Source organism: Symphodus melops (assembly GCF_947650265.1).
Source record: "Symphodus melops genome assembly, chromosome: 12".
In the NCBI taxonomy this organism is placed as follows: domain Eukaryota; kingdom Metazoa; phylum Chordata; class Actinopteri; order Labriformes; family Labridae; genus Symphodus; species Symphodus melops.
The window spans coordinates 23,901,703-23,927,170 of NC_136702.1; the positions used below are offsets into that span (position 1 = coordinate 23,901,703).

Consider the following 25,468-nt stretch of genomic DNA (forward strand, 5'->3'; position numbering starts at 1 on the left):
AGCTGGAATACTGAGCTCTTTACACTGAACAGAAAAAAATGATCTAATTTCTTGTTCAAGAAAAAAAAGGTGATTAAACTTAAACGCGCAGGATGTAAAATAAACAAAACAATGACAAAAGATGACGCCGAGGCTCACGGGGAATCATGGGAGTGATTCTCTGCTGCTTCATTTTAACTCAAGAAACTTAAAAAAATATATTTAGTTTGCTGCTTATTTTACTCATTAAAAGCAATAAAGGCCTTATTTTTAGATTAGGTTTTACATCGATATGGTTTCAGAATTTTTTCAATTTAGTATTTAGTAATTTCGTTTTTTTTTTTTAAATGATTGTTTATTTGTAGTGAGTGCCATTATTTCCTTAAGACACCTTTTGAGTGTGCATGATTATCACGTCTACGTTGAGCTGTCTATTTGACAGCAGCCTGTGCGAACATGCCAGATGTGATCCAGCACTAGTTGAACACTGGCTCTGCTTTCATGCGACCTCCTGGGACCTCAAACTGTTTTCTATCAAAGACACAATGCAGACATTTAAACAGAAAAAAAGGAGATAGTTTATTTAAAATGTACAAAAGATATATACACACACGCTCGCACAAACCCCCACACACACTGAGCATAGTAAAATTGAACGGTAGCATACACAAACATTTGAAAGGCTACTTAGAAATTCAGCAAACATAATAAAACGGAGGAATTGGCAGGACTAGTTTGCCATCCCTGTCAAAAAGAGGAGTTTTCACAATCAAAGTCTGTGTCCCTTCCTGGACTCGCTGCAGTTCATCCGAGCTCAGGGGAAGCACGGGGTGCAGCAGAGGGGGGTTGGTATGAATGTGTTAATTAGGGCTGGATCTCTACTGAGAACACACAGAGGTACTTGTATATTCTTTTAGAGAATGCTCCTCATCAGACACAGGGGTTCATGTGCCCTGATAAACCAACACAGAGGCATATCCTTGTCCATTTTAATCATTTACCCTTGTGAGATCGGGCCGCGGAGAGTTGTGCCTCTGAAGCAGAGGGCAAAGAAGGAGATCTGAATTTGCTTTACCATCCCCAAGAGCTTCAACCATGATCACAAGCACTTATCTGTGGAACACGAGGACGCACAATCAGGTGTTTAAACTCGGGCTGTCCAATGTTTTACTTTGTAATCTGCAATAAGTCACAGATTTCTTCTTCAACAATTTAACTGCATGTTCAATTTCAAGTATTTCCTGAAAAGAAAATACAATGAGCATTTTAAATGTTAACAGTTTGCTCAGAATTACAATATCTATTCCAGTATATTTGTAAATAAAACCAGTTCAGTGTGTGTCAGGTAAAATTTACTGTGAAGTCTCTGCGCTTCTTTCATCTGTTGTTCTGGACACTTAAAAAATGAAAAGCAAATGTATTAAAAAACCTTCAAATGTTTTCATGCTCCTTTTTGAATGACTCGTAGATCTCACATTTGACAGCCCAAGTTTAAACATCAAAAGTCTACGGCTTAACTTAAAGCAAGTACCATACAGTATTACCTATGCACAATCGTCTTCATGAGAAAATATTATTTTTTATTTACACGTCATGTCCATTCCCTGGTAGCTGGTTCATCTTGTATTCAGATGTAAAAGTCTGATCTCTTCAGCAAGGTACCTTGAAGACTGCTTTCAGTGCACAGTTTTTGTAAAGGGCAAATACACCAGAAAATACTGAATGGCAATTGTTTTTAGATACAAGTTCATCCCCTGGGATATGTATTTGTAGTTAAAACGTATGGCTTTTTAACAACAACAACAAAAAAGATATAAAATCGTTCTTAACCGTAGCTATACTGAGAATTACACTTTTTAATGAAACATATACAAATCTGAAGCTCATATAACAAGAGAGGCATTTTTTACAGACAAATAAGAACATGTTTTTGAAATAGCCAGTTTTGCATTATTCAATCAGTGCTTTCTTATGTAGCCCATATATTCCTGATGCAGAAATGGTTACGACTGGATGGATGATGAGGTGTTCGATCGCTCTCAGCTAATCATGTTGAGGAACTTGCTTTCTTCGGCCAACGCTGTGAGCATAGAGTTCATGTCACCGATGGCCATGTTGCCAATCCCTGCAGGTACAGAAGCGAGAGTGACAGAGTTGCGAGGGGTGGTGAGGCGTGAGGAACTCTGGGAGAGGCTCTGCAGAAGGCCAGGACTCAGGGTGCCTGACATAAGGCTGGAGTGGTCCCCATCATCTAGCATGGTGTCAAAGTCGATCTGGGCATTATCTGTTCCACCAGTGGAAGAATCCACCGTACTGCTAGAGACTTGGTTGACTCCTGGTGAGGCCATGTTGGCTGCAGTAGTGGTGTTACTGACAGGGGCCTGGTTGGAACAGTGAGACATGGGGGCATTAAACGTGACAGAAGGTGGCTCAAACATATGAATCTGACCTGTGTAGTAAACAGCAGGGTTCAGGTTTTCAGAGTTGCTGGTGTGGGTTGCTGAACCACTGGGCCTTTTTGGGCTTGCCTCTGAGGTGTCAGTACCAAGAGTTGGGCTCAAAGCAGATGACTTGGGTATCTGGCTCAGTTGCATCATGCTTGTTCCTGTGTGTTGTCTTCCAGTAGACTTTGGTTCTATGGGGGGCCTGGGTTGTAACATTCCTCTACCTACATTATGGCCGTTATGCTGCTGTTGCTGGGAGAGAACACTGTAATTTTGCTGCTGGTCCACATGAGAATACCCATCTGACTGTGTCCTTGATTTGAAACTTTCCGGATCTGCCATACCGTTTCGATTAGGTCGCACACTAGTGCTCCCAGACATCGAATTTGGGATTGCCTCTTGGCCAAACCCTTGCTGAGGACTCATTTGTTCATTAAAGTTCACATTATTGCATTGTCTCTGTTGCTGGTGCTGCTGTTGGGAGACGTTCATCAGCCTCTGGCTGCCGTGGTTTCCATATCCCTGCATAGACATATTCTGACTCATAGGCACTACCTGCTGGTTGCTGCCCAGACTCGGACCTTGTGCCTGAAAGGAACCAAAGTTGTGCCTTTGTTGAACAACAGCTAGGTTCCCCCTGAGAGGATGCTGCTGTTGTTTGGAGAGCTTTGTTGTTGTGTCCACGGTTCCTGAGCTCACCTCATTCCACTGAACTGGCATATTATTTTTGTTAATGTTGTTCGAAGGTGCTGGGTAAGGCTGCTGAGAGCCAGCTGGGCCCATTTGGCATGATTGCATGTCCTGGCCAGACTGAGTCATGGTGGCATCCACCATGGCCATCCTCCTCTGGCCATAAAATGATGGAGGTGGGGGCATGCCTGTCTGGTAGCCCTGAGCCTGATTGCTGGCACGGTAGTCCATTTGCCCCGAGTTGTTCCCCGAGGGCCCAGTATTCTGAGACCTGAGGTACTGCATCACATCATCTGGCAGCACCATGTCATCCTCTCCATTGTGCTCCCCTCCAGTCATCATCCCATCTACTGCCATGTTTTCCATGGCTACATTCTCAGAAATGCTTGGTGGTCTGGGAGCAAATGGATAGCGTTGCAGGCTGCCATCTGAGCGAGTGTATCCCTGCATAGCCAGAGACAGGTTGCGTTCAGCTGATGGACCAATCAAGGGGTTCATGTTGTTCATACTGTTGTAGCGCTGAACCCTTGGAAGGGAGAGAGGGTCCAGTGTGGGACGACGCACTGGGTCGCTGGCACGGCGTGGAAGGTTGGCTGGAACTTCATGGGGCATCATGCTCTGCATGCCATACCCAATATCGCTACACCGCCGAGGCACAGTCCCAGAAAAAGGATGATGTAACGAGTGTGACAGGCCTTCCTGGGACTCACTGTAGAGTGCCATACGGGTTTTCAGACTCATTCGATCCATATTGGGGAGAGGGGTAGGCGGCGCTCCACCAGTGGCAGCAGCATACTTTGCCTTGAGCCGATAATGCTGAGCTGGTGTCAAACTAAGGATGCTGGGGAGACCTCCTCCACCACCACCACTGACACCACCACCTCCACAATGACTGGCCTCACTGGAGCGGCGAGACAAATCCGTGGAGATGGGGTCATAGGAGTCAGCTGAACTGATGTTGTTGTGGCGGTTGCCACCAAACTGGGACGCCTCACTGGAGCGACGGCTGGAGTAGCACGGAGAAATACCGGATGAGCGCCTACTCAAGTTGTAGGCTGAGCTAATAGTGCTGGTGGTGCTGTCCCGGCGCTCATTTAGCTGGTTCAGCAGTGTAACTTCACATGAAGATAGGTCGCCAATGCGCTGGCCTGGGTACATATTGTTTGAGTTACTCATCACGTTGGAGGTTTCGAGCAGGGAACCTGGCAGCAAGAAGGGACATAACTTACATTATCACACTATATAACATCAGCCATTTTTTACCAACATAACACAGCAAAATGACAACAAAAAGGTGTTTTCAGCCATCCACACTTACCGACTGCAGGTATGGGAGGCAGCTTCATACTGTTGCGTTGGCCCTGAGGTGGCTGTGGTGCAGAGTTGACCCAGGGACAGGACTCCCTGACTGTCTTCAGCCTTTCCTTCTTGATGTTCTCCAGCTTGATGGTGACAGCACCACCATGACCCATGGCTTTCCTCATCTGTAGCCCCACGCCAATGTGCTGCCCCCCAACGGGAACGGTGGAGTCAACCATGGGGCACTCATCCTGCGCACTGAGGTCCCCGAAGCTGCCCCCGCTGTGCATCGCCATCTCTACCCCGCTGTCGTTGTTGTTGGCGCTGCTGAGAGGTGACGGCTCACTGCTACAGGAAGAGTGACCGCCAGGACTTGACTGATATGTCTGGCAGAAGAAAACAGAGAGAAGATTTTGATGCTGCTGCTTTTGGTACTTTGAACTCTTATATTTTAAACTACGAGAGCTTTTAAAAACTTTTCTTCTTTGAAATATATATTCCACCAACAAGGAGCAATAACTAATTTGACAATTGCAAAAATGTAAATAAAAACAACCGAACAACTGAAACATGTTTAAAGATTAAAATGACAAAAAAATTAACCAGGCAAGCTTCATAACATATTCTTTTGTATTATTAATAAACACATTTTAAAAATTCAGATTGTAATGGTGTTTGTTATAACTAATGGAGGCCTAGAGTATCATACAATCATTTATTATAGATGAGTTTGATTTATTTAAAACAAGAAACTAAGAGGATAATAGATGTGAACGACAATCAAGCAGTGAGTGTCGATGTTAAATCAAACTGGCGAAGATGAATTAAAGTCTTCTACACAGCTGGATCTTCTCAGTATTTGTTCAACACAAATAATACAACAGTCTCAGCATTTGAATATTAATAGGACGATGGCCTTCATTGCTGGTTGACAAAAGAGGCTGCTTCCATGGATCTTATTGGTGGGAAAAATCCAGCTGAATGCTGTTGTATGTGTCTCCATACATGCATATGAGTACGTCCCATATGTAAGGGATACACATTTAAAATTTGTGAAAATGGACAATCATGCTAAAAGACAATTTTACGCCATGCAAGAATGCAAACAACGAATGAGCACATCTTTCATGCGGAGCTGTAACAGAGGCAGGGAGTGTTGAAAAGCTCACCTCAGTGAAGTCTGTCCATGAGAAAGGTTAACTTTAGAGAGGCAAGTTCAAGCAATAACCAGAGAGGTGAGTTGAGAAGGATGCAGGCAGTACAATCAGTGATCAGTTGACATTAGGCTTTGTTAGTATTGTGTTAAATAGTAAGAAAGTCAAAGTCACAGAAAGTGGTGAAACCTTTATTCTCTGCAAAAAGTCTTTGATCAGTAACATGGGCTTCCTTTTTTTCCAATATATTTAAAGTGGACTCACCATGGAGTTCTCAGTCTTGATAGATTTCACTTGTAGGCAGTCCTCCACTCCTATAGAGGTGCTGTTGGCCTCTATCTTGCCGTCCATGCCTCTTGAACCAAGTTTGGAATTTGTGTCATTCTCTCCGTTTCCTTTGGGTGGCTGCTGTCTCGGAGGAGCTTCGTTTCGTTGTTTCTTGGTGACGTGGGCCTCAGGTCCGTGGACTGTCTTCACGTGCTTCCTTAGAGAGCTGGGGTCAGTGTAGCGCTTGGTACAGCCCGGGATCTTACACACATACGGTTTCTGCGGAAAGACATTCACAGTTCAACGAATGTCATCACCACTTTACAGCATATCACTCCACAACAGCAGAAGACGCTTATTTAACCGAGAGTTTTAAAATTCCCCGGCACCTGTCCTGTAGTCAGTTTCTATTCCATAGGCTACCGGTCTGGTCCCAAGAAATGCATGCCATTCAAAGACTGCATGGAGGATTTGCATCACGCAAACTAGTCTTTAAAAATTCCTATTTCTGGATTTGTTGGTTTAACACGTGGGACTTGAACCAGCAACTCATCATTACCAAACCAAGTCCCTACATACTGAGATAGTGCCACCTGTATTCATAAGTATCCTCAGTAGTTCTGTACCTTACACATTTTTAAACTAGGAATTTATTCATATAACGGCATTACCAGTGCAGGGTTAATAAAGTGTTTTCTCTGGATCGGACTTGTCTGGTTTCATTTCATTCTTATGTGAATAATCTAAGGACAGAAAATTCTGTTTCAATACTGAACTGACATCATAGTTATTGAGCTGATAAATATGTGTGTGTGCGTGTAGTCATACCTCATTGGAGTGTGTGCGGTTCTGGTGCTTGGCCCGATCTGAGGCGTTGGAGAAGGCCTTGTTGCAGCCTTCGTGTTCACACACATACGGCTTCTCCCCCGTGTGGGACCGGAGGTGGGTCTTAAGGTTCTCCAGGCGAGAGTAAGCTTTGGCACAGCCCTCAAACTGCACACAGAGAGACAGACAGTCAGACAGACAGACAGAGAGACAGACAGTGGGACAGTCTGACCTGAGTGCTTTTGTCTGCAGCTGGAAAGAGAAATGACCAGGCGACCAAAAAAAAAAAAAAAAAAGGCTCTGAATTTTACGTTTTTGAAATGTAATCCACTGTTGGACTTATGCCCACCTACTGTGGCGTGCCACACAAAAGCAAAGCGGTGCACACTTTGATAAAAAGGGCTTTTATGCGAAATAGCTGAACTAAGTGTGAGGTGTGGTAAAGCTGTGTGTATGGTGTGCTTTGTTGAAACAAAGAGCCTCAGTGTTTCTCTGTGTTTAGCCTTTGTATTTGCTTGTACTGTACAAGCTATAATTTGGTATTCTTTCTGAGCGCTCATTGTGAACCGAGCTGGCTTTGAAATTAAAAGAGAATCGATTTAGACCAGATCAGAAATTAGACATAAAAGTCATTTGATTCTCCCTTTCAAGAGAAACGAGTGGTAAAGAAGATGCATGTGGAGATTTGTGAAGAGAATATAAAGTGACCCCCTGCTCGTCTGCGGATTTTAATTACACGCCCACGCTGTCAGTCAGCTTCCTTAACTCTCTTTCGTAAGTCATCTGTTTTAATGCATTCACAAGACCCTGTGAGCCGGCTTTGAAGCAGAGCAAACAGATCCTCAGTCGGATCTTCACACAGCAAACCGAGGCTTTAATGAAGCCCCGTGATTTATCAACATGTAAAATATCTCTGCTTGTTACCACAAAGAAAAGCAACATTTGATCTAGCAGAGGGACGGCTTGTTGGGAAGAGGCGAGTTTTAAGTTCTAGTTTTGGTACCTTGAAAACCAACTGATTAGTCAGTTTAATCATCCTTCAAATGTTTCCTATTTTCATGAGTGTTTAGGAAACTCATAGCTGTAAAGCACTTGTTTGAATATATGGGTTAAGTTAGTTTTTAGTATTTATTGGACTATTTGTTTAATTCATTGTTTCCTGTAGTATCTTCCTCTTTGCTAGTGAGTCATGATGTGTAGTAAAATGTGTTACACTAAAGAGTTTCAGAGATCAATAAGCGAAAAAAAAGGACCAAAACGCCATTTTAATCTGATCGTAAAATATAAATATCTAAAAAAAAAAAAAAACCTAACATAAGAACATAGTAACCAAAACATTGTGTTTATGCATCTACATTAGGGATGACGTTTTGTCTTGTTTTGTATCGTTATTCAATGAAATTATACAAACGTCACATTGGTGTGATTTCTTTATTTATAACAAACTGTTAATACATTATTACATTTTCACGGCTTATTGGCTTATATGACCTTTGACCTTACTGTGTTTTTGAGTCTGAAGGCAAAGGATTAAAGGGCCCATTGATTTTATTTGTGGATTCTAGTGGAAGTAGCTGAATGTTTGGCATCACTTAAAGTACAAGACCCATTTCCCTAAGGGGACAGTACATTGTATTGTATCTTCTAGTATCGGCTTTAAGATGGTGGACGGATGGTTGCAGTACGAGAAATATACAACCCAATATTTTGAGTTAAAGTCGGAATACTTTGGCGTCTGCTGCGTCCACTTTGACCTTTCTTCGCCCCTCACGGAAAGCCAATAATAACGGAGCACAAGTTAACAAACGTGCTTCTAACAGAGGTGTGAGAGTCTTACTGTGCATTTGTGTGGCTTCTCGCCCGTGTGCCTCCTCATGTGGACCACCAGCATGTACTGAGCCTTGAAGGGCTTCTGCTCCCGGGAACACTCCTCCCAGCGGCACACAAACTCCTTCTTCTCGCCGTGGATGTGGTCGTTGTTGATGTGCTGAGGAGAAGACCATTCAACTGAAGTCAGTCAGATTGTAATATGAAGTTTGTCTGTTAAAGAGAGCTCGATGTAGGGACAGGGACGAGACACCGAGTGTGTGTGTGTGTGTGTGTGTGTGTGTGTGTGTTTGTGTGAGTGTGTGAGTCAGCAAATTCTTGTCTTTTTCCCACCAGAAGATTCTTCCCCTCTCATGTGACCGTGTGCTTCCACACACACATTTTGAATGACACCGCCATCCATTATGGCCGACGGTTTTTATGCATCTGTCAACAGGAGACAAAACCTATAAAAGCCCTGTGTGTGTTTTTTCAGGCTCTGTGTGTGTGTGTGTGCATTCATGTGTGAATGTTTCTGAAGGAAGAGGAACTTCCTCAGCTCGCAGTAAAAGTGACCAGGAAGAGGATTTTAAGACTTGCGTTATCTTCCATCCTCCTGACGTTTGATGGATCAGGAAGTCTGCGGTCTATTAGTGTCAGACTAATTCAATTATAGAGTAAACATCAAATCCCAGTTGTCCTCATGTGTCTGTTCTGTGTCAAAGAGGATAGCATTTAGTCCATACAGTGGAAATAGATCCGGTAGATTAGTGCATGTACAGTCCTTCAAGCAGGTGGCCCGGGTTCAAATCCCACCTGTGGCTCCAGAGAACGTGCAGCTATCTTAATTATGCCTTCAAACTGTTTTAAATGAACTCAAATTACTTGAATTGTAATGCGAATGTGTACTTAGTGAACACACAAACCCACACAACGTTTCAGAACAGACGCTTCAAAACTCTCGTCCCGTTCGCCACAAGCAAATATCCACACACGCCCACACAGGGACTACTTCATTTCCCGAGGACATCCGCACCCACAACGCTGCACTCATGTAGCCACTTCTCCACCAGCGAGAACGCTCAGCGGCTCGTGATTCTACTGAGATCTATTTCGGGTGAAGGAGGAGGAATGGAAACAAGCAGAGGCCTCTATTTTCAGGTTTCTGCTGTGAAGCCATAATATGTAATTACTTTTGTGGAAGCCCCAAAACCCACAGGTGTGTGTTGATTTTTGCTGATTTTAATGGAACCATGTGTGAACCCTGGATGTGATGCTGTAAGGTTTCTTTCCTCCTCTTGCCTTTCTTTTTTTTAAAAATATAAATACATCAAATTCAAAAGAGGATTTAGGAATGTGTCTGCCTCACGTCGTCCGTCCTTCAAACTTCTGATCCTCCACATGACTCCTCACTGATCCTGCATGCTCTCTCAGGTTCTGTAGACCTGACATAAGCCCCTCCCCCAAACGCCGGGAGATAACTGACACAGTCACAGGAGAAAGCAAGAAGAAAAAAGGGGCGAGTGTGAGGTTCCATAACTGCAGAGCGTCTGGCATGACGATGTATTTATGGCCGGCCTTCTGGGCTTCAGGGGTTGGGGGTGTTTTTCTGGGAGCGAGAGGTTAGGAGTCAGGGGGTCAAAGGGCCGAGGGGTTGCAGGGGCACAGCTGCAGGGGCTTTGGGCTTGAATTTGGCGAGAGCCGGCAGCGCTCATTAACGCTGCGCGTGTCAACCAAACAGGAAGGGATCCGTTACTTGACAGCTTCTGAGCAAACTCAATCAGCACCGCTTTAATGAGCAGGAGAAGAGCTCGCACAACTTTCCTCTTCTAACACACAAACACAAAGCAGGTTCTGAAGTGTGGAAATGACCTTCACTAGGGAAAAGTCACCTTATATTATTGATGATCTTTTCCAGAACATCAGACGGAGTAGTCTTAGAGAAATGCTTCACAAATGTGTTAGCATTTTTCAGTGGATATTTTTTATCTTCTTATTATCAGTAAGCACCGGTGAGCATCATGCGTTAAATGTTTTAAAATGTCATCTTCTCTTTCTACACCTCCTCGTCTGTGTTTAACGCCAGAGCATCCCCGCTCTACCATTACTCATCTGCACCTTCCATACTTAACAGCAGGGCCCAAATGAAGAACCAAAGTCTCCCCTTGACCACGCTGAGTAAAAGGAGCTTGTCATTCGTTGCACCTTGTTAAAAACCTTCTACTCACATGTACAAGTTGGTCCTGGGTGTCATACTCCTTGCAGCAGCCCTCCCAGTGGCAGTTGGTCTCATATATGGCCTCAGGCTCCTGTTTACACTCGTCTTTATCCAGATCTTCGCTCAGGTCCAAGACACCCCCGCCCAGGTCCTGAAGAGAAGAGAAAGCACTTCATCAGAGGGGGTGCAGATGTGCCATTAGAACATATAGACGACTTGAATTCAAACATCCTTTATCGGACTCTGCATACAAGACGCTACAGAAGCATTCTGCACTGTTTTGCATCTGCCTTATCTTATCTGTTTCTTTATCCTAATGAGTTGTTGCCCATCCTATAATCAATAAAAGCTAAATGAGCTACTGCCTTGGACTCGTTTCCCACTGTAAGCAGCTGGAGAGACTGAAGGTCATTGCAGATCCCCAAAGAACATCCATCAGGAATACTTCTGTTGTTGTTCCGGGTGACTTTCAGATTATCTTCTTAACATTATAATATTATTTTACCTGAGATGACGGTGAAATGGGAAGAGGACCTTCTGCTTCTGTCTTAACCTTTGACCTCTTGGTGTTCAATGGGTTGACTGTGCTGCTGACTGCCGGGTCTCCACTGGCATTCTGAACGACAGATAAAAACAGATAGTGACCCCGGGCTGCACCAACATGATGTGAACAAAGATGCTGAGTGGAGTGAGAATAAAGCAAAGACAACAGAGGAAACTCAAAGCCTGCTGAAGGCCTCTGAATGTTTGCTGTGTCAAATGCATCTCTCATGTTGTCAATGAAGCTGCTGTGAAAGATTTGAGACTTCGTCTGACAATCAAGTTCTGTCACGATCAGCTGATCAAACATTTAAGTTTAAAGGGTCAGTGTAAAAACATTATGATGACACATACCCAGAATATCCTATAAAGGATATTTGTATATTCTTTTTATATTCTTACTTCAATTAATTTTATTTGAATTATTTTTACTTGAACATATTTTAATTTTTCATGATTTCAGTGAGTTTTAAATTTTCTATTTTAATGTTTCTCTCCTTTCCTCTGTCATGATGCTTTGAATTGCCTTGTTGTTGAAATGTGCTATAAATAATATACTATGTACTATAAATAAACTTGCCTTTCCTAAATAATTATGTTCTGAGACAGAGCTTAATATATAATGATTTTATCTCAGCAATAGTAAAGAAACAGACGCCGGGTTTCTGTTTGTCCTAATGTGAGTATAAAAGTTGCATGAGTGTGTATGGATGTGTTTTCTTGTTGCACAATTGCTTCATACACTGTATATACTAAATAAAGTAGTGGCTGATGTACATAAATTCTGGTGTTAGAAAAAGTGACCCATTAACCAAGTTATTCCAAATCTATCAGGGAATCTTTGATTTAACTGCAAAACATTAAACTTCACATCCATCCATCCATCCTTCATCCTTCAGCCTTCTAATTCAGTCTCCTATTAGTGTCATTCACTTCATGAAGCCGCAGAGAAAGGCAGAGACACCACACTATTGTCTTTGGCTCGCTCCTCCTGTGAAGAGATGTGCGGAGTCCTGGTTGCATCCATAAGTCAGACTGGAACCAGCCGCCGAGACTAAACAGTTTAGACTGCTTTATGTTCGCCAAAGCCACACGGAAATATGAAAGGAGGGGAGTTATGACCCTCAGTACTGGGGGGATGGGAGCGAGCGATGTGAGGGCGGGTGGGGTTGGAGGTTGCGGGTGGGTGGGGCTTTGATTTGCTTACAGATTCTTAAGACGACAGACAGACACCACTAGAGGCAAGCCGAAGAGAAATATTAAATGTAAAGCAGCTGATGAGTTACTGTGTATGGCTGTGTATATAGAGGTTCATTGGAAGGGGTCCAATATTAGAGGGGGGTCCCCTAATCCCACCCAGACGCTAGATTGCATTTCTGGGGGCCTCAATGATTCATAAAGTTGGCCCTAAACCAAAAAGGAAATGTGGTTCTGATCACTGCTGAAATAAAGCTGAACGTGGGTTAGTGAGTTTGGGTGTGTCTCAGTCTTTAGTCTTGAGTGTGTGCGATTCAGGCGGGAACACTGAGATACTGCTGGTGTTTGTCAGTGGACAGTGTGTTGAAACACTGCTGATAGCAGAGCAGCGAGTGGGAAGTTTATATTACAAGTTGTCTTGGCGTAAACAGTGTCCTGATAAAAACATGTAAGGATATGAGCTGTAAAAAATACTAGATTTAAAACTACTTTTCATTTCAAGGTGGAATGAATGATCATTGCTGTCATTTTAAACGTGGGCCCTATTCAAACACATGACCAGGATGAACTTAAAGTCATTAATCACTCCAGTAGATGACTTCAGCCAATGGGCTGAACGGGCTGAATCATAATGTTTTCAGGAAACCGTTCCCCTCCACAGAGAGTCCTACTGACAACCTTAAATCCTAAATCCCTTATTCACATCTTCACAGACTTCGCTGAGAAACATGATGTGTGATTTTATGTTGCAGACAGAACAGAGAAGTTGCTGGGCTACACCTCCCAGAATAAGTAAGTTTGTTTGTACTGTTGTGTAATAAATCATTGTTGACTCTGTTTTAAAAACGTCTGTTATGTCTCGTACATCCATCTATCCAACAACCCATCCATCCATCCACTAACCCATCCATCCATCCACTAACCCATCCATCCATCCACTAACCCATCCATCCATCCACTAACCCATCCATCCATCCACTAACCCATCCATCCATCCATCTATCTATCCATCCAACAACCCATCCATCCATCCATCCATCCATCTATCCATCCATCCATCCACTAACCCATCCATCCAACAACCCATCCATCCATCCATCCATCCATCCAACAACCCATCCATCCATCCATCCATCTATCCATCCATCCATCCAACCATCTATTAATCTGTTACTGTTGTATTATATTTATTTTACAGGTGCATCATCCATTTACTACCACAATTCGTCAATACAAACGTTCCTAAACATCCAACATGAAGATAAATGACATCATGTCTTTGTACATTTCCTTGTTGTAGAAGTTTCACATTTGAGGGTACAAATGCTGCTGTTCATACCTGGTTTGCCTCAGAGTTGGAGCTGTTGTGGGAGGTGGACATTGGCGAGACAGTGAGGTGGTGTTGGCGAACAGAGTAAGAAGACGGTGACGGCTGAATGAGAGGCGGTGTGTGGCCGAAGGCGTTGAGACTCCGCTGCTGGGACAACAGCTGCTGGTAGGCGACAGGGTTGATGGGATGAGGGAAGCTAAATGATGGGCTGAATGAGAGAGAAAGGGCAGCAGTTACCTCATGGAAAACACAGACACTCATGTCTGGTCCTGAATGTTCAGAGGCTAGACTATGACATGAGTGTTGAACTGATACTATTAAGAACCAAGAAGTCTTATTGTGACCACACTGGCCCTTTACATTTTATTTACCCAGCTATGTAAAGCTTCAGTAAACATGTCTTTACTCATCAAGTTTAACACACGTTTGTAGTACAGTTGCAGAAGCAGGATTGTGTTTTAAATACTTATTTTGAGTTATTATGTTACATAATAATACAATTATCCAGACATTATTCAGTGCGAACATGCAGCTCATTAATATAAGGCCACATATGCAAAAGATGTGTGTGCGTGGTCAGTCTACAAACCCCCCAATGGTGAGAAAAGTCCATCCTCTCTGTCTTTGCCTGCTCCGCTTAAATGTGTGTGTTTGTGCACATGGATCTATCTACCTGATGCCTCCGACTGACAGGTGCCCGTAAGAGCTGCTGGCCGCCGAGCTGGAGCGGGAGTTGTTGATGTAGGCCACCAGGGAGTTGGGCGAGGTGCGGATCATGGTCTGCAGGTCGATGCTGGCATCTGACAGCGGGGAGATGGACAGTGCCCTCTTCCTGCTCAGTCGAGGCGTCAGACGCGGGCTCGAGAAACGCGATACTGAAGACATAGAATCACAATGGAGACAATGTCAGCCATCTTGGTTTGGTACCCTCAGAAGAAAGCGACCTTTATGCTTATGAGTGTATATGACGCCTTAAACACTATTAACATAGTGCAGATGAGAGGACATACTGTGTGTAAATTGCTCGTACGTTCGTTCTGTGTTCTCTTGGTTACCATGTTCGAAGAAACATTCAGCAGGGAGCACTAAAGCAGAGGTCACAGCTAGCTAAGCTTCACTCTATCTTCTGCATCTCTCTCACACACACACAAACACACAGCTACTATTTAGCATTCACATCCTCTTATGCATAATGAATCGCCTCCAATCATTCTCAGTAATTACTGCGATAGTGATCTCTTTCAGACCGCTGTTCTCGGGGAAAGTTAAATGGAGGCAATTTAAACAAATTGATCTCAGAATTCCATTAGACAAGAACAAGGCCGCCTCACAAAGGTAGGGTTCATGGCCTCCTGCTAGACCTGACTGCTGCACGTTTTTCTGATTGAAGTAGTAAATGAGTGCAAGAAAATGAGCAGGGAGAAAACTTTCCCATGAAATTAAAGAGAAGGTCATTTACATACCTTCTCCATCATGTATGTTGATTTGTTTCGAGGTACCACTTAATCTGCAATCATTGCAGTTCTCTGAGTGGCCACTTGGCGCTGACTTCAAAAGCGAGTCGATCCTTGTCGGGTCCTTTGTTTAAAAGCTGTTTATGTTTACAACCTGGTCCAAAAATCAGGTAAGGTCCTGTTGCTAATTTCTCTGTACATGACATGCTTGATCTTTGGCTAAGTTGCACTCATTGCACAAACTCTCATATATTCTGGTTTAATAAATAGCTAACGTCAGTAAGCTATCAACAAGAATCGATCTGTAAGAAAGGACAACTAGCTAATTAAAAAAAAAAAAAAACTAGGCACAAGTTCAGACTTTAAGTTTTGACACGTTTTAAGTTTTTAGCATTCGCCAAAATCCTCTCTTCTCTTCAGCCCCACCCCCTTTTGACCAAATATGGTCACTTATGGCTCCAAAAAAGAAAACAAGACAATGACACTTTAAAGAGGCCGTGTACAAACAAATATGTGGCTTCTCGGCGAAGTGGTTCGCACTAAACCACGGGTAGAGAGGCAGATTGTTTTCTGGGGATCAACAGGTGCTGCCTCTCAGTGTGAGGCGACAGAGAGCAGGGCTGCCATGTGTGTCTTTGCACATATTTAATTAGGTCATACAGCCGACATCATCAGAGGCGCGAGAGGCAGGAAACTCATAATAGGCCCATCACAAGTCACCTAAGCACATGCACTGTGCACTTTAACACACACACACACGTTTTCAGCATGTCACCTCCACTGCTGTCAATATGCATCCAATCCCCGGCTCTTGGCTGGTGGAGCTCTAAAAGCCTCAAGCCAAATGAATCCAGGCACCGCAATAATCACCAGGCCAGACCTACGGCCATAAACCAGGTCTTACTTCCAAAACTATTATGTTTGGAGGTGGCGAGTCGTAAAGCAGAGGCATATGCACTTAGTTAAAAGGCCCCCGGGAACTTCAGACGGCAGACGACAGTAGTTTGGGGCCAGGAAGAAAAAAAGACTGTTGGAGATGATAAAGATGTGAATGAAAGAGTTGGCAGAAACAACAAACAGTCCTCAGGAATGTGCCTGTTAAACGCTAATAAATAAATGTGTCATCTTACTGTACAGGACAGTATGGATTCATTGGGAACATGGATCGTTCATGAATGAAGAGCTCACTGTGATTGGCTGTGCCTCGCTGCTACTGCTGGGATTTGTTGTTTTTATGAATGAGGCAAGCGTACTACTCTGCCAACAGATTTAATAGGAGATAAGTGTATTAATATTTGCCTTTATAAAACAGGAAACAGGCCTCACAGCCTGGTAGGCTGGCGCCTGCCTCACCCTTCTGGGCCCTGTGCCCAATCCCCCCCCCCCCCCCCAAAAAAAAAAAAAAAAAAAACGCCCCCATGACTTCAAACACCCCTGAAAACTATACATCAACCTCCACTCAGAGGAATTCATTTGTCCTCGAGCGCTAAGGCCAAGAGGTCTATGATATTAGATGTTTAGTTCCCTGTAGCTCAGTGTTGTTTTAATGGATGCCATTGGTCTAGACTGATTTTACCTGGAACAAATTTCACACAACACGCTCACACACCTCTCACCACTGGGTAAAGGCATGTTTTATAGGCGGCGGTTAATTGAAAGGGTGAGCAGGTTCCGGCAAGGAGTGAGAAAACAGATGTTGCACAGGCCGTGGCGGCGCAGCAAATGTGGTAATATGGCATGTGTACAAATGTGCACAGATGTATGTGAATGTGTGTGTCTGCATTGTGGGCTGGTTGTAATTGTGGGATCTGGATTTATATAAAGAATTATAATTACAGGGGCTTCGGTGCCCGTCCATACAGTAAAGTCAAAAAAAGTATTCAAAAGTAATGGGCCGTCTGTGCCGTTTTAATCTCTGCTGAAAATGAAAACACTGTAATTGGAGGGTTGTTCTTATCCCCAGAAGCAGCTTAAGCTCTCCGAGTCATTCTGACCCAGAGCGCACGGAGGGTCACCATCAGGCTCTGCAGAAACATTAGGATGAAGCCTTGTCTGTTCAAACTGCATTTTAAAAAACAGAATTTTTTTTAGAAATACATAAAGAAAAAAAACCCTCTACATGAGTATTTCTTGATACTCAGATACTACTAAAACTGATGCAATAATAATGACTTTGCAATTAATCGTGCAGCCGTCCTAATGTGAAATCAACTTTGATAAGATTAAAACTTTATTTAGAGTTTGTTATCAATAAGTGTTCGAACTTGTGTGTGGTTATTAGTTAGTAAATATTAACGAACTTTAAATTTCTTTCAAAAAACAGATTTCTCTGAACAAGTGGCGAATGCAGTCAGAAAACCAAGATGACCTTGCATTCGTGATGAATGGAGGACAACCCCCCCCCTCACCGCGGCTTGACTTTGTGCCAGCAGTGCCCCCCTCAACATCTTCAGCCCCCCCCCCCCCCCCCCCCGACCAGCCTTGAGTGTGAAAATGTTTATTTTCCCTTCTTAATCTCACTAATGCTAACACTGTGAATTTTATTAGCGAGGGGACTCTATGAGCCCCCAGTGTCGGGCCCAAAGCCACCGTAGTGTTTGCCAGTGTTTATGCACACACTTCCACCCATGTGCTTGTGAAAAAACATATAGTTAAGTGTTTGTGTGTGCAGTCGGGTTGCCCTCCCCCTTCCCCTCGAATCCCTCGCTCCCCACCACCACATCACTGCTCAAATCTATCAGCCCCCCCCCCCACTCCACTGCTTCAACACTAAGATCTTTTTCCTCGGGATGGCAGACATTTACTTTGGCCGCTGCTTTTGTCGTGGGAGCTTCAGCGTTTTCCAACAAACTGCTCTGATATTTCTGTGCCAACCCGGCCCGTACATACCTGCTCACACGCAAACAAACACACTCCTGAATGCCTCCCAATGTGAAACACTTTATCGACACAAGCGTCCTGTGTGGTGCACTGCTTCAAATGCTCCAATGTTTTTACTCGTGTTTAAATTAGTGTTTCTTTGACATCGATCAAGGTCAAGAGACCAGACAAGTGACATGATTTACTTTAGTTCTCTGCTAAAAAGAAGATTAATCACAAATCCTACCAACAAAGTTCCTGTGACTCTCAGAACGAGGCCTGGTGCAAATGACTAAAAGGTCCCTGCAGGCCGTACATGCATTTTCTTTTCAGCCTGGCCTAAAGACCCCCAAACATGATGTGGATTTGCCCCCCTGACGTCAGCAAAACACAGACAACATGCAACTCTACACCAATAAGATCACACAGGTTTACTGCAGTTAACCACATCTTGAATGTTCAGTACTGTAAGCCTCCATCCCATAAGTACTATCCTCTTAGCAGGGACTCAATCTCAAACATTATGTCCCTCAAACTCACATTAGACCCTGGTCCCTGAGGTAGACACCTGCACCTTTACTCTGGGCGACCTTTGACCTGTAGAGACAACTTTAGTGAGGAATCGTGGTTTTGTTCAAAGCTGGTCGAGAGATTGATCAGATAAAAAAAATGTAGGTTTGTAAAAGTAATCTCTTTTCATCTTTATACTAAAAGCATTTCTTTTGGGTTTATTAGCAATGACAACAGCTGCACAGAAATGAGCGTAAACGTTTGTACACAGGCCGACTGTGAGTGCACGAGCAGTGACACGAGTACAAATACAAGAGAGAAAGGAATAATAAATGAAGCTCATGTCTTTTTGCTGTTTTCGACCAGCCTGCTCCTCTCAAACACTCATCAGAAAAGGACAGCCATGAATGCCTGGAAAACACGACCAGCACCGACTTACAGAAGCAGCAAAGCGTTTCTGTAAAGACTGTTCGTCTTACGGTCCGGTCAATCACACTGACATGTGGAAGTTCTGTGTGGAAAAACCCAGCAAGCAACTAGTGCATCTCTGTGGATGAAAAGAAAACAGAGTCTACCAACACACCCCATTGGTGGACCATTTCTATGAAGGGGTAAAACAGTGAAATTAAAAGAAGAGCCTCAAGTTAAACGCATGATTTAAAATTCATCTCCGTCATATTGAGTAGAGAGGGTTCAGTGTTGAAGTGTCTGACCTGATGTTTGCACAACAGTAAATCCTCAAATTCACAAGTGGAGCTGTAAGACATGCAGCTCTGTAGAATAAGCCTTTACTGACGCTTTTCCACCAGCAGCATTCAGAGGTTCATGCTTCAACAGTAAGCCTTGCAGTTGACTTATGCAGAGTGAAAACAGGAGGGCGGGTGTGAGGAGCTGCACTCAGGGTTCACTGAGGGCTTCTAGTTTTTTGCGGTGGGTCTACTGAATATTAGTGCATAAATTGATTTTTAATACGGGTCTATCTTCACTGCCTTCCAAAGCAAACGGGAGTGGATGAAGCACATATTTGCCACCTCTGCCACTCCTCCTCCTCTGCCTCCTCCTCCTCCTCCTCTGGCAGTAAAAGAGGCTTTTGATTCAGGCCGGGGCTGCCCGCGCTGACCATTAGCTGGCCGCCTCGGTCAATACGGGCCTGTGTCTGCAGGCCGCAATGGAAGAGCCTCCAGACTGGCAGAGTGGACCCAAAACCTGACCACATCACTCTGAGCGCTGGTGGAACACTGAATAAAAGCTGCTGGGACGGTGGCAGCGAGTGTGGAGGTTGCGATGGGAGTGTGGCGGTGGGTGTTGAGGGAGATGAGAGGGGGGGACTGTGGCTATTTGAGCAAACAGCGCTGGCAAATAAGTGTGGGCACGGCAACACAGCGGCGGTCACTGAGGTGGGTTGGAGGTAGAGGAGTAAATAGGGGAGAGCAGGGGGAGGAGAAAGAGGTGGTCTACAGTTTGTGCAGGGCCTCTAACCCTCCCTCACCCCTCACTCTGCACCGCTGTGTTGACCCAAGTGATTGAGATCATTTAAAAGATTAACCCTTTGAACTCTTTGCACACAATGGCATTTCTGTTTATTTTGGGGCATCTTTAAATGAAAGAATCTCCATACAAACTAAGCTTATATAGAAACACTCATAGCGTCTCCATTGATTATTTAAAATGAGCATTTTTCTTTCTTTCTTTAAATATGCTCATGAGTAGAAAAGGATGAAAGTCTCATTTATAACTGAAATAAAATAATAATCTACATTGGTGCTCGTTGTGAAGCCGTACCTAAGTTGTTCATTGTGCCATAATAAATCTCACAGTGACATGACGTGGCTTTGATTTTAACTTTAAACAATGATCTCCAATAAATCTATCCTTCACAATATGTTGACCACATTCAAATTTAAAGGTGTCATCAATGAATGTGAAAGGTGATTTAGTAGGTTTTTAAGTTTAATGTTGAAAAAGTCGCGTAGTGTTCATGCAGGATGTATTTAATCAGGATCATGTTGAATAAAAAGACGTCCACCCTGAGCTCTCTCTGTGAACACAGAGCCGTGCCACACCTGTGTGTGAGGAGACATGAGTGCACGAGTTTGTGCACATGCAATGATGCGGACAGTGTTTACACTATTAGAGATCTGTGGGAAATGAAGCTTGCTTTTAGAAATGCAATTTAACAAAAGGTCTCATGCATTAAGGAATCAACAAGACTGTAACAAGCTGATTCTTAGAAAGAAGTGAAATGCAGCACTTGTTTAGCTCAGCTGGTCCCGGCTGCAGCCCTTGTTGCACAGGCTGCAGGTTTGCACTCCCAGTCCTGTTGCTATTGAGTATTTTACAAAAGAGAGTGATGGACAAACTGACTCATTTAACTGTTCTGTTGGAAGAAGCATTTTTGATGACATAGACCTGACTCAGTTCTTCTTCTTCTTCTTCCTGTATGTGAGGATGCTTGCACAAGTGCCATGCAGTGGCTCTAAAGAGCGTGACACTGGAGCAGTGAGAGCACTAAGGCTGTGCTTTTCTTCCGGGTGGGTGGCTGGACGGGATGAAAGAGAGAGAGACGGCTCCAGGAGCGGAGTGGGCGTCAGTGCCAAGGCGAGTATTTGATTATCAGCCATCGAAAAGGCTGACTTTCACGGACGCTTTTCCACTCTGTGCGCTTTCTGTTCCCCATTCATGAGGGCTGAAGGTTTCTTGGATGCTGAAATCAAACGTCTGTTCTGTTGCCTGACCGTCATCTTGATAGAGGGCCGTCGGGTTCTAACTGGCATGAAAGAACAGGCTGCTCTCTGTGAGTGTGTGTGCAAACACATGTAAGAGTTTGGGAGCATTTGCCTGCCTATTTGCCTGGCTTTTTTTTTTTTTTTGGTGTGCCAACGTATGTGTGTGTGTGTGTGTGTGTGTGTGTTAAGCTGCCTCATCCCTGCCATTAAGTGGACAGCACACCTAGTTAATCCCTGCCTTAACTGTTGGACACACAAAAGTCTAAAAGTAGCAGTCCTCCACCTCACACCCCCAAAATCTCCTCACGCATCCCGTGTTCGGTAACTCAGGCTTTCATTCTGCAGGATGTGTCTGATGATCACAGAATAAAACCCACCTGACACATCATCAGAACGAGACGCTCCAGAGTAACACGTGTTTTTACCATCTCCTGGCCTCAGGGCTCTCAGTGTTTATGCACCCGACACCCCCAGCTCGCCGCAGCCCCCATGCTACATGTAAGTCTAAAAAGCTCCTGCAGCTTTGATGTGTGGAACTCTAGCATGAAAAAAAAAAGAATAAGAGGATGGTATCAACACGCCTGGTGCTGAGAACAAAGGGCTGTTAAGTTTGGCTGTTCTTCAATGTTCTTCAAATACCAGGGATGAAAGACATGCATGTGCTTTGCTATTCCTCAGATGGAAGTTTGATATCTTTGACCTTTTAATAAAATATTAGTAAAGTTAATGAGCTCACCATTACAGCGTCTCTTCATGTTAATAAAATGTCCAAAAATGTTTTGCTCCAAGGTCACTGAATCTCTGAATCTTCCCTCTAACATAAAAGACTGATGTGTTAATGCAGGTACGACAGAACGTCTCTCAAGGTGACCAAAACAGAAACGACGTACAGGAAGTGCAAAGCCACAGGACTCAGTTATTTTATGGTGCAGTCTACTCCGGTCTTCTACAGTCCTTCACTTATTTGTGTTTAAATCTGGTGTTTCAAATCTTTATTCGAGGTCTAACACGATGAATGAACACGGAGGTGATCAGGCCTGAGGTGTTTCACAAAGACAACGTCTGTGCACGTTTGTTTTCGAGGAACTGTTAAATGGTTGTGTCTTGTTTCCAAGAAAGTGGTCGACTTATTTCACATTTGAATATTTGAACAGGTTTAATGGAATTCAACTTGAGAAGATTTTCTCGTCATAAAAAGCAAAAGTCCTAAAATCTGATTATTTTTATGTTCAGTGAACCCAAATAAGACGTTTAGTTCTCACCGTCCACAGGACTGATGTAATCTGGTAGATGAGCTGCAGCCGCCGCCGCCGCAGCTGCTGCCGCCGCCGCCGCCGCCGCTCCGCTCTGCATCAGCAGGTCACCGTAGGGGCTTCTCTGGCTGGCGCTGGCCATCAGGTGGTAGTACTCTGTGGGGTTGGCTCCAGGCGGTGGAGGAGGAAGGCTGAACAGGGCGCGCTCCTTCAGGTGCTCGTGCGTCACTGCAGGGACGAATGGGGGAAAGAAAGTTCCGTTTCTGATCGTTTCATTTTCATGATAAACTTTCAGGATATGTTCATGGTTCTTTCTGACGCTCCCTGGTGAAGTAAAGCGAAACACATCTAACAAGTCAAGTGGGAACGATACATTTAGATGGTTTCTCTATGATGAGGAAGAAGAGAAGGTTGTAAGAAGGACTCAACAGAGGAGACAAGTGCACTGCTTTACAGATAGGAGGATATGTGCTGGCCTGCATGCGTGCCCCGGGGCATGAGGCGTTTGATTAAAGATGTCTGATGTCTTTGAGGCTCGCTGGGTTATGGGAATATATCTCCAGGGAGTAAAGGAAGCAGAGGGAGAGCTGGAGCGGGGCAGGAAGGGGGGGGGGGGGGGGGGGTGGTACGGTAACAAATACTCCATTCCTGTAAATGTCTGCTGTTTTATACACATGTTGACGAGTTGAAGACACAGAGGGCAGGTGCAGAACATGCACACAAATAAATGTAAAGGACGATATGCAATGGTAAGAATGACGTAAAATGTGTGAACACCTGCAGCTAGTAAAGCCACATTGTAAAATGTCGAGAGCTATAAGAGTGAATGTTGGATGATTGATGTTTAATACAGCTAACTGTGACTGCGTCCCCATTTTCCTGTTTCCTGCCCTCCCTTCCCTCCTACAGTGTTGCGGGTACAGGGGGGTACAGGGGGATACAGGGGGGTACAGGGGGGTTGGGGGTACAGGGGTGTGGGCCATTGCTGAATTACTATGCATGCTGGTGGAAAAACAGGGGAAAAGTGGGGGTTGGGATCATTGAGTTTTGGGCCAAATTGGACATCCAGGGAACCCCCCCCCCCCCCACCCACCCACCCAGCCTCCCCCTTTCACACATAGACATGAACACACACTGAAACCCACAAATCTGGATCCATCAGAACCTATTAGGCCATGGCTGCAGAAACAGAGCACAGGCAGAGTGTTTGTGCTCCAGCAGCACCAAGCCATGGATATTCTTTTGGTTTCTCCATGGCTGCCAGATCACGTTACCCCCCCCCCCCCCCCCCCCCCCCCTTCTGCAGAGAAGCATTTTGTGTCTGAGGTTTTGTGTGTGTGTGTGACCTCACTTTTGAATGCAGAGAGATGAAAAAAAGCAGCCACACTCCAACTGCTCCCTGCATCACAGTCTCTCTGGTAAAGAGTTTGAATTCCCCCTGTGGTTCAGCTTGTTTACCTTAAATATGATGCCGTGTTCTGTTTCCTTTTTATCAGCAAATAGCAATGTTTCCATGCCATGAACACGACTGCTTTATTTTGATTCAGGGACAATAGCATTACACATGATTATTATTTTATAACACTCCATTGAAAAACTCGACTCTTTGCATAAATATTGACATGACTTCTCTAACCTTACGATTGTTTTAAACAGACTAAGATTTTAACATGACTGCTCATCATGCAGAGTCAAACGTCACAAGATGGAAATCACTGAAACCGATTCCTCTTGAAATGATTCTTTACTTGTCTGCTCTGAGGCTGGAGTCTCATTCATGTTCTCATGATGAGCCCTCCTCTTGGCCAATGAAAGCGTTTTTAGTTAACAAAACAGGAACAGGACGGTTTGTACCTCCTTCCTTTATTTTAGTTCATGACTGTTAAAGAATCAAGTTCTGCTGGAGATACAGAAGGTAATACACAAGGGATGGTGGTAATTTATGTAGTTTGACAAATAAGCCTTTAACACATGCCTGGCACCAAGGTATCCCTATCAGAGGTTTATGCATGCTCCACTGGTTGCAGAGACTTTATTTATGTTCTGCAGAGCTGCAAAGTGCCAGACTTGGTGCCATACTTTTCTGCAGCTTTATCAGCTCCAGCATCTCTTCAGCGTTGCTTCTCTTGAAAAGCGAGGAGGCATCGGCAGCTAAGTGTTTTTTTTTTTGGTGCCGGGTGCAGGCATGTGGCTCCTCGCCTTTCGAGCACGTTGTCTGAACGAGCGTAAATAGGTCTGTCATGTGAACTTTTGCCTTACGCTGAGCTGTCTGAGCTCATTTCTGTGGTTCCTCCTGTCCAGACACCGGCACAAACGTGCAGGAGAGAAGCACTTCAACTGCAGAGCAGATACCTGCAAGTTACCAGCATGCACTCACATGCAAACACACACCAGCACATGCTTCATGAAGGGTCTGCTTCAGTACCTTATATAGGGGAACGTATAAAGTGCAAGAGCGATTAACACCATTGGTAAAATAATCAAGTGTGTTTGCAGCGAGCGGCAGCCAAGCAGACAGAGTTGGTTTATAGTGAGCAGGAAACATAAATTATAAACCAGCTCAACTCCAATCTCACATCCTTCATGCTAACTGCTCCGAGCAGCTGCGAAATATTCCACATCGCTTGCAGTTTATCCATCATATTGTGTACTTTACACACATCATCAGTGACTGAGGCTGAGTGTTTCCATCTTGTGAGTGCCTGATGGTGATCATAAGCTAAGCTAGCAGGTATGAGAGTGTTTATGGACGAACATGTGCGTCTGTTTTTGTGTCACACATTGAGCCGAAATACGAGCACAAGCCAGTAAGAGGAGTGGAGAAGTATCTGCAGGACTTTTTCACGTTTAAAGCAGCATGTCTACATGAAGTCCACAGCAAACATGTCTTTTATAGACAAATCACCACAAGCTTTAA

General features: G+C 44.2%; 1 protein-coding gene across 2 annotated transcripts in view; it reads right to left on the reverse strand.

Moving 5' to 3' along the window:
• Positions 1–539: 539 nt before the first annotated feature.
• Positions 540–25,468, reverse strand: part of gli2a (GLI family zinc finger 2a) — a 74,143-nt gene continuing 49,214 nt past the window's right edge. For both annotated transcript variants that reach the window (XM_079357558.1, XM_079357559.1), the window contains 10 exons: positions 22,561–22,779; positions 14,423–14,624; positions 13,759–13,957; positions 11,188–11,298; positions 10,693–10,833; positions 8,496–8,645; positions 6,662–6,826; positions 5,831–6,112; positions 4,432–4,798; positions 540–4,315 (listed from right to left, as the gene is read on the reverse strand). In XM_079357558.1, coding sequence (XP_079213684.1) covers positions 2,019–4,315; positions 4,432–4,798; positions 5,831–6,112; positions 6,662–6,826; positions 8,496–8,645; positions 10,693–10,833; positions 11,188–11,298; positions 13,759–13,957; positions 14,423–14,624; positions 22,561–22,779 — 4,133 coding nt within the window. In that variant the 3' untranslated portion in view covers positions 540–2,018. The remainder of the gene's footprint in view (positions 4,316–4,431; positions 4,799–5,830; positions 6,113–6,661; positions 6,827–8,495; positions 8,646–10,692; positions 10,834–11,187; positions 11,299–13,758; positions 13,958–14,422; positions 14,625–22,560; positions 22,780–25,468) is intronic.